General features: G+C 39.0%; 1 protein-coding gene and 2 pseudogenes across 1 annotated transcript; 1 reads left to right on the plus strand and 2 right to left on the minus strand.

The window, feature by feature from the left end:
* Positions 1-351: 351 nt before the first annotated feature.
* LOC107558092 (trace amine-associated receptor 13c-like) lies at positions 352-1,191 on the minus strand (annotated as a pseudogene).
* Positions 1,192-2,328: 1,137 nt separating this feature from the next.
* LOC107558093 (trace amine-associated receptor 13c-like) lies at positions 2,329-3,329 on the minus strand (annotated as a pseudogene).
* A 3,245-nt stretch (positions 3,330-6,574) lies between these two features.
* LOC107558094 (trace amine-associated receptor 13c-like) lies at positions 6,575-7,564 on the plus strand. Its single transcript, XM_016241714.1, has one exon. The coding sequence runs from the start codon at positions 6,590-6,592 to the stop codon at positions 7,562-7,564; it is 975 nt and encodes a 324-aa protein (XP_016097200.1). The 5' UTR covers positions 6,575-6,589.
* Positions 7,565-10,532: the final 2,968 nt, after the last annotated feature.

Consider the following 10,532-nt stretch of genomic DNA (forward strand, 5'->3'; position numbering starts at 1 on the left):
AAACACATGATGCCCCCTTAGGTCTGGAAGGAAGTGTGTCAGAGCTCTAAACACGGCCAGCATTTCCCGGCAGTTGATGTGCCAAAAGAGATGATGGCCTTCCCACAGACCCTGGGCAGAGCGGCCACTCAGCCCGTGAGAGAGGCATCCGTCGTTAGCATTACGCGATGACCAGGAGCCCCTAACGTCGGGCCTTGAACCAGGAACCAACGTTTCTTTCACATGTCTAAGGCACGTAAGCATCAGGGGGGGGGGGGGAAGAAACCGCGGGCTTCCGAACCGTGAGAGAGAGAGCCGCGGATCTAGCGGGTGAGGACCGAGAAAAGGACGAACCCGTCTCGGATCCCTCCGCTAAATCCACCCGCGATGTTGCGTCTGTGCCAACTCGACTCTGCGTCTTTGTAAAGATGAGATTGCGTCTTGGTATAGATGCCGTTTCACCTTGCTCTCAGATTTATTTTTAAAAGTGTCCTCCATTGTACTTTTTCCAGTGTTTAAAAGTAAATTTATAATTTTCACTTGCCGTTGCGCAAAATAGAATATTCTTAAATATAACTATGATTATGATACAAGGAGACACAAAGGAAAAGATCAGGTCACTGGCTTTCCAGGCAAAACTCATCATATAAGGGCACTCTCCATAGCACACAGCTGTTCTGTGAAAAGTGTCAAAATATCCGTTGTTAATTGCAATGGCAGTGTTGTAAGCTATGAAGCAAAACCAGCAGAGAATGATGCTCATTAAAGTTTTAGTTGTGGTTATTTTCTGTGGGTATTGTAAAGGACAACACACAGCCACATAATGATCAACAGCAGTTAAAACTAAATTACAGAGAGATGCTGATAGGAGCAATCCAAGGGTCTTTATAAACACTCCACAAATTTTGTCTCCAAAGTACCAGCATGTCTCAGTTAGCTTGATGGCCTCTATGGGTATCACAATAAGTCCAATAAACATGTCAGCCACAGCCAGAGAGAGAATGAGCAGGTTGGTTGGAGTGTGAAGCTTCTTGAAGTGAGAGATTGAGATGATCACCAGCAGGTTCAGAAACACAGTCCATGCTGACAGCAATGAAAAAAAAAACCCATATAAAACATTGTATTCATGTCTGGAGTGTTTTCCCTTGATACATGATGAGTTGATGGAAGGAAAGCAGTATTGAGTCTCATGATCCTCTGTCTCATAGGCCATGTGTGAGTCTCCTCCTGTTAGGAGTTTGTTCTGCTCTTCTTACTGTCCTTTCATTTATAGTGTCTGGATCAGACTGACCAACCCTCAATCTAAAATTCTGGAATGACATTGCCCCCCCCCCCTGCTGTCAGAGCTCAGACACTTGGCTAGCTCAGAGTACTCATATTAAGTGAAAGCATATAGAAACAGATGGCATATAGGGCCATCAATTTATTAAGAGCCCTCTTGGCAGATGGCCTGAGAAGATTTTAATGCAGAATTAATATGACATGCTGTATGCAGATGTTTCTCGTGAAGGTTAGAATTAAATTCTCTCTCTTTTTTAATCAAATTTTTATTGTTATTTTGTCATCTTTTAAATCTCTTTTTGAAATGTCTCCAGTTCTAATCAAAAACCTCTAAGCTTCTCCAAAGTTTCGGCCAAAGTCTTATAGTGCTCTCTCTTGCACCATGAATGTGCACAGTGGACAGTTCGAGGTGCATCACTTCTATAAAAGTGAGCATCCAATATTGTAGAGAATGCGGAGGCTTCCATCTTGTTGCCACTATGGCAGCTGTAAGGTCAGAATTAAATTCTTGTGAAGAATGACATTTTAAATGAATGCTTTATATGATCCTGAGTAACATGATGTAAAATATTTTGACACTAAATTTAGTATTTTATTCTTCAGTTGTTCAAATCAATTTTAAGATGCACATGTACAAGTATGTAATAATCGGTAGATACATTATAAATAGCATTATGGATAGAAACATGATTATTAAGATTCCTGACAAATTGAGAAAAAACATTTTTTTGTGAAGAAGGATTGTTTTGTGAAGAAACAAGTGAAATTGAAAATTGAGAAATATTGTTAATAATCAATGTTCTGATAGCGCAACACGTCTTGCTGTTTAAGTTTCTCCCTTTGGCTGAAATGTCATAGTTATACAGAAAAACTCAAGTAAAAAGTTAGTCTATATATACAAACTTATAAAACAAGTTATATTTATTTAGCTACATTAATTTATTTGAGACATAGTTTTATTATGGATTATCTATTTAAATGATCTCAAATGCATTTTAAATCGCAATGTATAGTGCACTTTATAAGGAATTGCTTTACTGGTTTTATGCACAAATAGTGTTAAAAATATCATGAATGATGATTTGTAAAAATATTGACCCGAGAGGATGCTGGCTGAAATATTCTAAAAGTTAAGATGTATATAACTGATTTTCTAAACCAGGGGTAAAATAAAGCATAGATAAGAGGATTCACACATGAGTTAACGTATAAGACCCATATTAGACAATAGAGTATGGTGGGCGGGATTGCTGTGTTTTCAGTTAGAGTCAAGATATAGTATGGAATCCAGCAAAGCAGATGAATTGCCACAATGATTCCTAATGTCAGAGCAGCTTTGCTCTCAGATTTCCTCCTTACTGAACCTTCCATTACACATTTACCCCTCTTCATTAGAGAGTTTATGACTTTCACTTGCTTTTGTGCAACATAGAATATCCTTAAATATAAAGTTATGATCAGGGTACAGGGAAACAGGAAGGAAAATATTAAATCAATTACTCTCCATTCAAATGTAAGCATAATATTGCATCCACCATAACACGCATCTGTTCTGTGTGAGATACTTATTACAATTGCAATATTATAAACTGAAGAAAAAAACCAGCAAAGACAGACAATAATTAACATTCTAGTCATGGTTATTTTCTGTGGGTACTGTAAAGGGTGACACACAGCCACAAAACGATCAATGGCAATTAAAACTAAATTACTGAGAGATGCTGAGAGGAGCAGGCCCATGATTAACATAAACAGTCTACAGAAAGTGTCTCTGAAGTACCAGCAAGTCTCAATCAACTTGATGGCCTCTATAGGCATGACAATTAGTCCAACAAGCATATCAGCAACAGCCAGAGAGAGAATGATCAGGTTGGTTGGAGTATGAAGCTTCTTGAAGTGAGAGATGGAGAGGATCACCAGCAGGTTCAGAAACACAGTCCCTGCTGACAGAAGTGAAAAAAACATGTACATAAAATAGTAATCATAACTGGAGCGTTTCCCCTTGATACATGATGAGTTGATGGCAGGAAAGCAGTATTGAATCTCATGATCCTCTGTCTCATAGGCCATGAGTGAATCTCCTCCTCTTAGGTGTTTGTTCTGCTCTTCTTACTGTCCTTTCATTTATAGTGTCTGGATCAGACTGTCCAACCCATCTACCGCCCATTCTGAAATGATATAATGCCATGCTTTTCCCCAACAATAAATAAATAAACAAAAAATGCTACTTGTTAAATCTGCTCAGACTATTCACTTACATTGAATTAATGCATATAGAAATAGCATATATAGAGCCCAATGATTTTCGTGGTGCAGAAAATTCAGACTGAATTGCAGAATCCAGTTTATAGTATAACACGGACCACATAGCAAACCAATATTTTAAGCTGAAGAAAAACTCAGCAAAACAGACAATACAGCTGTAGCAAACGACGCACACACAGCAGTAAAGCAAATAACTGGCAGAGAACAGAACAAAACGTGTTTTTTGACCTTGCATGCATGTAAACCTGTTGTTGGGGACTCCCAAAACCAAATTATGACCCTTTCAAATAGGGGCACTTTAAGATTATTGTTGTTGTTATATTGTGGGGGAACTGTGATCCACAGTGATTAAATGCTCTTGGTTTGACATTTTAAGTACTACCTAGTCACCAGAATTTTTTTTATTTTATTTATATTTTTTTTCAGTGTTGGTCCAAAAAAAATCTTGAACACAAACCTAAAGGGTTAGTGTACATTTATAACATACTTTGTATTATATTACCTTTGCAACAAATTACAAAAAACTAAATAATGCTGCTGTGAGAGTATTTCTAATTCTAATAACCAAACTTTGACGACTTCTGCTTCTGTATAGGATAGAGAAAGACACACATTAAATAAACAATTTGAAGTTTTTTGGGGGTACAGTAGGTTTATTTAACATTGTCAGAAATACTACAAAAATGGAATAATCAAATGTAAAAAGAAAACACTGTGTAGTTAGAAACTTGTTGCTATGAATTCAGTTGCCATCAGTTGTCTTCTTACGAATGACTTGTTTGTCATTAAATCAGTGTTGCTGATGCAAAGTAGGCCCTTTGTTACCAATCACCAAGTAACTAAATTAGGATACAATTATGAATCATTCCCAAACTGTTAAACATTAAACTGTTGGTTCCTTTAAAACTAACCTTCATCTGGGAGATCACAGGGATATGTGAATATTTGATCTGTTAACTGATTGCATATGTCAGATTTATTGCATGACTCGGGCAGAGAAAAGCTGTTGCTATCAAACACTGTTTACTTAATCATCTGAGTCAGTGCAATGGTGAAGGGATAGATCAAATAATTGATGGAAGGTTTGTGAAGAAATTTCATGCTCCCTTGTAAAAGTATTTTTTAGTATTTTTAAAATACAAAAATACAGTAGTTTATTTTGATACATGGTGTGGCTGCTGTATTTTGTAGTTTATTTTGATACACTTAAAATGAAGGTATTTGGTATTTTATTTTTGATGTATCTTTGCCCAACCCTGGTGCCACCCTCCGGGACGGTAGAAAGACCTGAATTGGATCCAGAGATGACGGCTATGCTTTCCCGGGCCGCCGAGAGGGTAGGGCTCCAGTGGAGACCTCCACCATGTCCTGAGCCCTCGAGGTTGGATGACTGGTTTCTTGGGGTGGTCCGCGCTGGTTCTCAGCGCCCCACTCTGGTGCCATTCTTCCCGGAGGTGCATGAGGAGCTCACCAGGTCGTAGACGGCACCTTTTACTGCCAGGAATCGGCCTGCTAACTCCTCCTCCCTCCCCACCCTTGAAGGCGGGGCAGCCAGGAGGCATACGGAGATCCCCCTGGTGGAGTGGTCAGTAGCGATGCAGTTGTGTCCTAATTCTGCCTCCACCTGGCGGGGCAAACCATCCCTTCCTTCCCGGGCTTGTAGGTACTTGTTTGGTCTGACCTGCAGTGCTTTTTTTTGCAGCCTGTGGAGAGGCTGCCTCCGCCTTACACGTCATGGTGTTACTGCAAGCTCACCAGGCTCAAGCACTGAAGGACCTGCACGAGGGTAGTCATGATCTGGAAGTTCTAAATTAACTCCGAACCCCAACTGACCTTGCGCTCCAAGCTACGAAGGTCACAGCGAGTTCTCTGGGTCATGTGATGTCCACACTTGTGGTTCAGGAGCACCATCTCTGGCTGTGTCTGGCCGATATGAGGGACGCCGACAAAGTGCAGTTCCTCAACGCCCCCGTGTCCCAGACTGGCCTCTTTGGCGATGCGGTTGAGAGCTTCGCCCAGCAGTTCTCGGCTGCACAGAAGAAGACTGAGGCGATTCGTCACATTCTGCCCTGGCGAGCAGCTGCTGCCTCCACCCATCCTCCGGCCGCAGCAACTCCGCCTGCTCGTCGCCGAGCGTCCCTCTGCGTTCGCCCCCGCTCCCGTGCCGCAGCCTCCAGCTAAACAGCGCCGTGGAGCCAGTCACAGGGCAGTCGCCCCGCCCATCTAGGCCCCTGCCAAACCTGGTGGTAAGCACAAGAGCAAGAGGCCCTGTGCCGGACGACCCAGCGAAAACCTGAGTATGCATTGCACCTGCTGCCTATTTATACTCGCGATACGATCAATGGCAGCTGGATGCAATCATCTCATGCCAATGTGCATTCGCTTGTTTAGTTTACACTCAAAGTAGATTGGTCTCTCTGGCGAGATTCCCAATTCGTCGGTCACCGACGTGACGTCTCGGTTCCCTCCTTTAGGGAATGAGGGTTACAAAATGTAACCGAGATATTATACCGTTGTGCACAGAGATATTTACATACCACAATAACTATTATTTATTTATTTGTTTATGTAATTTTTCTTGTGGTAGGGCCAATAAAAATTTTGGCAGGGCAAGTAAAAATCTTTAGTGTTGAACCCTGCACCCTGCAAAAACAAAAAGAAAAAAGAAAACTCCAAAAGTTTAATTACTGTCATGATGCACATTTTTCCTCATGTGTATGTCAAGGATGATTAACAACCATTTCATCATTGATTTCTTTGATAATATTAACTTTAATGTACATCTACATTATCATAATTTCTCTATAACACTGATATTAATGTGCACATGCAAAAACATCTTAAATTCAAATGTTGACAGCAATGTTACATATTATCTGATTCATCACTGAATACTATGAATATTTAAATAGTAGGTGGGTTTAATGCAGTATAAATAAACCTCACATTTCATGGGATGTCCCTGTTTCTGTACATACAAATTAGTCAAGGCAGTGAAGGAAGGCAGTGAAAATCAGGGGCAGGTTACAAATGAGGACATAATCAATTCTGAAAATTGAGGATCATGGAAGACAACAGTCAAATAATCCAGTATTGCTTTCCAAATAACAATTTGTCTTGTTTCAAAAATATCAAACCTGAAGTGGAGTATGTTATTTTGTTCATTTTCATTTCTTTAGCATCAGTTTTTATAGTGTTTCTGAACCTGCTGGTGATCATCTCTATCTCTCACTTCAAGCAGCTCCACACTCCAACCAACCTGCTCATTCTCTCTCTGGCTGTGGCTGACCTGATCGTGGGACTGATTGTTATACCGTTAATGGGCATCAAATTCATAGAATCATGCTGGTACTTTGGAGAGACATTTTGTTCTCTATTTTTATTCACCGTTTTTGTGGTGGTTTCAGCATCTCTTGGTAATTTAGTCTTTATATCTGTAGATCGTTACATTGCTGTGAGTGACCCTTTGAGATACACAGTAAGGGTCACAACTGATAAAGTTGTTTTTTGTATTATAATAAACTGGCTCTGTTCTAGCATATATTCTGTCATTATCTTATACAATACTATGTTCTACCCAGAGACACAAGACAGGTGTTATGGAGACTGTTCAGTTTCTTTCAAATTTGAACATGTTTTCACAGACCTCATAGTCACTTTTGTTGCCCCTTCTTCTGTAATCATGTCTATATATGTGAAAATCTTCTGTGTTGCGAAATATCAGGCCAAGGTTGTAAATTCTGCCACAGGTGTCAACAGATCACAAAGAAAGGCAGCAAAAACTTTGGGGATTGTGGTAATGGTTTACTTTATGTGTTGGATACCTTACTATATAGTCATCCTTATTGAAGGAAATGACACAAAAGAATCAGTTGAATTTAATGTAACATGCTGGATTGTGTACATGAATTCCTGCATGAATCCACTTATCTATGCGCTGTTTTATAAATGGTTTAGAAAATCTGCTAAACACATTCTGACTCTAAACATATTTAAACCATCATCAGAATACTTCAGTCTTTTTCCAAAAGGTAAATGATCAATTGATATATATATGTTTAAATGTTTTTAAGAGCTTTTCTTGAAGAGCCACTGATCTATTACTTTCTGTGTCCTTGTACAGTGATTGTACAGTTTTACTTTGTATTTGAGGATATTCTATGTTGTTCATCAGCAAGTGAAAGTTATAAACTCCCTGATGAAGGCTGGTAAATCTGTAACATTCATGGAATCACTGCAAACATGAGTTGTTTCTTTTTAAATCAAGATTTTACAGTAGATTATGAATATAAATTAGTATGCAAAGGAAAGTATGGCATTTCTTTCTCACCTTCTTGCAATTCACATGGTCTAAAAAAAGTGCAGAGTTGTGTCACTTACTGCAAGTACAAATAAATTGTGAAGTGTATCAATATGAAGTCAAAGAAGCTGCTTGTATAATAATTATGCAAAAATAATTTTTTAGGAGTTTTTTTTTTAGAGAGATTTTAAGAGTTATTTTATAATGCTGTTAATATTTTAGGAGTAGTATAGCGAAGAGAGAAATATCCTCAAATTTCTTAACATAACTAACTGCACAATGTTGCCCTGAGGCAACAAACCAAAAAACACAGTTTTAGTATATAAATAAAAATAAAATTAAACAATCAAACATACTTATTTACATACAAATGCACATGCATATATATTTTTACATAAAGTTATTTAAATTTAAACATGTAAAAAAAAATGATATTGGTGGCACCATGTCCCAGGTTTCTTTGCTTCCTAAAAGGATTGCTGCACCCCCAAACAAAAGGCCACACCCACTTCAGCCCTTCATTTCATTGAACAGACATGTCAGGTGATATCATATATGTTTATATTTTTTTATAAGCAAAATTAAAGGGGTGGTGTGAGATCCAAAAAGGTGTGTATACACACACACACACACACACACACAGTGGAGATCAAAATCAATTTCCTAAATTTCGAAATCATTGCTTAGTCCTATTTGAAGTTATCCTAACAGGAGTAAAAACACAGTTTTTAAGCATATTTAATGAGCTAAATATGTTCTGAAGCACAGTATAAAAACTTAAATGAGATATTTGAAAAAGAACACTGATCAAAATTAGAGAACACTTTCAGATACCTCCCAGGTATTAGTGTTAATCTGGCACTTAGTGCTAATTTCCTTAATTATCTGACAAACCCTATTTAACTGGCAGCCTGAAAACTTCCCAGTTTTCACTGACTTTGCAAGATGGTGAATCATTCTAAAGTGACTGAAACCCTCCGACAGCAGATTGTCCATATGAAGGCCAAAGGTGTGACTCTTTCAGCCATAGCAAGAGAAGCTGGTCATTCCAAAACTATGATTTCTAGAATGAATCTTTACAATGTCATTAACTCAAGTCCCACAAAAAGGCTGGTCGTCCACGACAGACAAATGCACGAGAGGACAGGATAATGCGGAGAATCTCAATGGGCAATCAGTTTAACACTGCAGCTGGAATTGCTTGCCAGTTCAGCACCAACCAGTGTAAGGATCTGTCTCGGAATGCAGTGTCTTGACGGTTAAGGGAATTTGGACTAAAAGCCCACTCTGCATGGACCAAATCTCTCAACAGCAGAAAGAATCAAAAGGTTAGACTAACCTTTGCTGAGGAGCATGTTGTGTGGACAGAGGATAACTGGTCCAAAGTTCACTTTAGAGATGAAAGCAAGTTTAATTTATTTGGGTCTGATGGGAAACATTATGTTCCTCGTCAAACTAGGGAAAGACTGAACCCAAAGTGTATAAAGAAGTCAGTGAAAGGTGGAGGAGGAAGTGTCATGGTTTGGGGGATGTTTTCTGCAGCAGAGGTTGGGCCTCTTATACAGCTACATGGCAGAGTGAATGTTTATCAGAACCTCCTGTGGCAACATATGGTTCCTTCCCTGTGTTCATCGCCCAATCAGCCAGCAATATTCATGCAGCACAATGCCCCCTTTCACACAGCAAAATGGGTAAAGCAGTTCCTTGAAGCTGAAAACATCGAAATAATGAAATGGCCGGCCCAGAGTCCTGATCTAAGCCCAATTGAAAATCTCTGGAAAATCCTTGGAGACAAAGTTATGGCTAAGAATCCCACTACAGTCAACAAACTGTGGAAGAGACTGGAAGAACAGTGGACCAAGATCACATCAGAGCTGTGTTAGAGATGAGTGATGTCTTGTGGCCGCAGATGTGCTGAAGTCATTAAAAGCAAGGGCTTGTACACTTCCTACTAATTTTTGACTGCTGTAACCTTCAGAAATGTTATTTGTAATCTTTCTTCGTACTACAATCATTGCTGTTATGTATGGAAGCCCGTTTCCGCCACTAAATAAAAAAATATAATTCTGTAAGTCATAATAATGAGAAACTTTCTCAAAATTATGACTTAGTATCTCGTTATAATGAGAAACTTTCTCGTAATAATGACTTAGTTTCTCGAAATAATGACTTAGTTTCTCGTAATAATGAGAAACTTTCTCGAAATAATGACTTACTTTCTCGTAATAATGAGAAACTTTCTCATAATAATGACATAACCTAATCCAAAAAAAAAGACTTCCTCGGTGCCTGCGGAACGCAAGAGTGACAGCACGCTAGCGCCATCTGTTGGTCAAAGCCATGCAGGAACACCGCCAACATTGCTTTGTTCTGTAATCTAAAGTGTATCATGCTATAGTCTGTCATTAAATAACGATTTCAGATAAATTATCTGTATGTAGTCTTTTGTGTAATAGTTACTCTGCCAGATAGTTATGGCTTCAAACATTCCAGACCAATATTTCAGTTAAGAAATCCAGGCATTTTATGAAGAAATGAAAGCCATTACACATATAAACTTAATTTATAGATGTGTATTTCGATGATGTATTAGTTTTATTAGCTGTCCCTTTCATGCATCACATGCAATGTTAGCGGTGTTCCTGCATGGCTTTGACCAACAGATGGCGCTAGCGTGCTGTCCCTCTTGCGTTCCGCAGGCGGCGAG

The sequence above is a fragment of the Sinocyclocheilus grahami genome, unplaced genomic scaffold, assembly GCF_001515645.1.
Source record: "Sinocyclocheilus grahami isolate Dianchi unplaced genomic scaffold, SAMN03320097.WGS_v1.1 scaffold632.1, whole genome shotgun sequence".
Lineage (NCBI taxonomy): Eukaryota > Metazoa > Chordata > Actinopteri > Cypriniformes > Cyprinidae > Sinocyclocheilus > Sinocyclocheilus grahami.

What these genes read in the sequence shown, in the direction of transcription:
- LOC107558094 (XM_016241714.1), top strand. Translation starts at nt 6,590, where the DNA reads ATGGAAGACAACAGTCAAATAATCCAGTATTGCTTTCCAAATAACAAT.